This window comes from Merops nubicus, unplaced genomic scaffold (assembly GCF_000691845.1).
Source record: "Merops nubicus isolate BGI_N331 unplaced genomic scaffold, ASM69184v1 scaffold18379, whole genome shotgun sequence".
Classification (NCBI taxonomy): domain Eukaryota; kingdom Metazoa; phylum Chordata; class Aves; order Coraciiformes; family Meropidae; genus Merops; species Merops nubicus.
In genome coordinates this window covers 95,607-98,535 of record NW_008630442.1, presented here as the reverse complement: position 1 = coordinate 98,535, position 2,929 = coordinate 95,607, and the positions used below count along the sequence as shown (strand labels likewise).

The 2,929-nt window shown below is 42.0% G+C and overlaps 1 protein-coding gene across 1 annotated transcript; it reads left to right on the top strand.

The window, feature by feature from the left end:
- Nucleotides 1–948: 948 nt before the first annotated feature.
- On the top strand, nt 949–1,911 carry B3GALNT1 (beta-1,3-N-acetylgalactosaminyltransferase 1 (globoside blood group)). The gene has a single exon (XM_008947321.1). It carries the CDS (start codon nt 949–951, stop codon nt 1,909–1,911), a length of 963 nt encoding a protein of 320 aa, XP_008945569.1.
- Nucleotides 1,912–2,929: the final 1,018 nt, after the last annotated feature.

Sequence of the window (2,929 nt, the reverse complement as noted above, 5' to 3'; positions counted from 1 at the left end):
GCCCTTAGCAGGACACTCTGAAATGGCTTCGCTCTTTCGCTCGGCTTCAGCAGCGGGCGGCCGATTTCCCCTTGCTGCGCTCTCCGCCTCTGGGCTGGCACCTCTTAATTAGCGTGGGTGTTGTGAGAAGGTGCCTAGGATGGAGAATTAGGATTGCTTCGGCAATTAGCAGTGAGAGCAAGTCAGTGCTAAAGGTTACCTGAAATACTTTTTGAAGGATTATTATATTAGATCATCACAGTACAAAATGTTGCAAAAATACCTCTAGTTCCTCTTAGTGGTAAACCATATGCAGAAAAGAAGCTGGGAACAGTCATATTTACAAATTAGTTCTGCTGGCAGGTTTAGAAAGAAAAAGGGGGGGTTATTTTTCTATGCATCTAACATTATAAATACAGTATCTTTTAATCTTCAAATCAGACTATCCATCGGTTGTGATTATTAGACTGTAATAAATACAAGAATTTGCCACTTTTCTCCCATCTGCACTCAATAATTACTTACCTGTAGCGGAGTGTGAGAAGTCATTCGAGGCTGTGCAGGGTGTTCATTGAGTTCTTATGGAGTCGAAGATGAAGTGCCAAGCTCTCAGGGCTCACGCTGCCCGACCTGTGACATTTTGCAGAGATGGGTTAGCGTAGGGGAGATTTCCAAGGGGAGGTTTCAGCCTGTACTATGTTCCACAGCAGCTCAGTGGTGTGCTCACTCCTGGTGTGTGGGCAGTGGTTCACCATGGACAGGATGCTGTGACAGCTGGACCAGTGAGCCTGGATTTGTCTCCACTGACACTTTAGGCAAGAAAGAGACAGTATTTGGATAACAACATTCTGAAAACTACTTTTTCAATTCTTTTTCAGCAAGAAACATGCTTCGGGACTTGCCGTATGGATTGTGAAGGTCACTGACTCACTCCTGCGAATCAGTTATTGCCCAGTTCCAGTTAGTGTCATGCATATGACAACTCTAAAATTTTTTTTTTTGTTTCTCCTCGGATTCTCTGTCCTAACAATGTGGTATGTAATTTTTCCTTCCAACACTGCGATGGAGCATGCAGACATGATGTATTTCTATGAATATGAACCGATTTACAAGCAACGCTACCTCTTCACGCTGCGGGAGCGCTTGAAATGCAAAGACATAAATCCATTTCTAGTCATCTTGGTGTCTTCAAGCCCTAAGGACGTGAAGTCCAGGCAGGCCATCAGGATAACGTGGGGATCTCAGAACTTCTGGTGGGGACACAGAGTCCTAACCCTGTTCTTACTGGGTGAGGACACTCAAAGGGAGGACAGTGTTGCAGCACTGTCAGTGGAAGATGAAAGCCTCCTCTATGGTGACATAATTCGACAGGATTTTATGGACACTTACAACAATCTCACCTTGAAAACAATCATGGCGTTCAGGTGGGTCACCGAGTTCTGCTCTAACACAAGATTCCTTATGAAGACCGATACCGATGTCTTCATCAACCCTGCTAACTTGGTGAAGTTCCTTCTGAAACTGAATTCCTCAGAAAATATTTTTACTGGTTATCCTCTTGTAGACAACTTTGCTTACAGAGGCTTTTACAAAAGAAGATACATCTCTTACCAGGAATATCCCTTCAAGTGGTATCCTCCATATTGCAGTGGGATGGGTTATATATTGCATGGAAAACTGGCTCTCAGAATTTATGAACTGATGAGTCATGTCAAGCCTATTAAATTTGAGGATGTTTACATTGGAATTTGCTTAAATATACTTAAGGTGAACATCAGTATTCCAGAAGATGAAGAACAATTCTTTCTTTATAAAATTAATTTTGATATCTGTAAGTATAGACATTTGATTGCAGTACATGGTGTTACATCAAGTGAAATAATTGATTTCTGGCAGGATTTGTCATCAAACGCTCCAGTTACTTGCCTTTGATTCTCCCTTAACGTATAAACTTAAAACTATCACAAACCAAAATCAGAGCTGAAGAGATGACATCGCCTGTGGAGGGCTGTGCTGCTGGGGCAAAAAACTGCCATCGTGGCGTTTCTCTGGGACATTCTAATATTCTTAAATAAAAATACTGGGAATTCACAAAGCCCTTTTCCATGTCTGTACCTGACACACGCAGGACACTGGAATACACCGTCCTGGCTTCTCTGATGCTTCTCCAAGTGGTCTGCTGTTACCACAGAATTTCTGCCTGAATCGTCTGGACTGTATGAAGGGACACTGAGGAATGATGTTTATGCCAAGAAACTAGCTTTGAAGGTGCTTCCTGAATTCCCACCTGGATTGTTTTATTTGTTTGTCATAGAAACTTAGAATCATTAATTAAAGTTGGATCATGTTCCCAGGCTGCTGGAGGGCTACGGGTAGCAGAGCTCAGTTTAGTTACGAGACCTCCCTCGTATGTTGGGGTAATGGAAACGTGTGCATCCACACGCACGTGATGTGTCCCCAGATCTCTGCAGCCACCTAAGGAAGAGTAAAACAAGCGCATTTATATCGTGACTTGCTTTCTAAAATAGTCACCTACCTTCACATTTTTAAATGAAAAAAAGTAAATGCTAAGATGCGCATTTCTTAAAGAGGACAAACTCTACTGTATCTATAAAGATGGGTGTTTTAATCGCTTTATTCATATCAGCAAGGCCAAGTTTTCAGTAGTTTACACTTCTAACAGACAACAATACAGAATTTGCAGTTGCATTACCATGATTATTCTTGACACAGCCACACCACAGTGAAGATACTATTGTTACACATCCTGTACGTCGGGAATGACAGAGCACTGCCACTTTCTCTGTACTACATCTAAGATGTTATGACGTATTTACATTTGGCTGTCTTTTAGGTAGTCTCTTAGAGACAAATTAGAAGAGGTGCAGAAACCTCTAGTGCCACAGTTTGAGGTTTCGTCAGGTTTTTTGTTACATTGTGGTTATGGTTG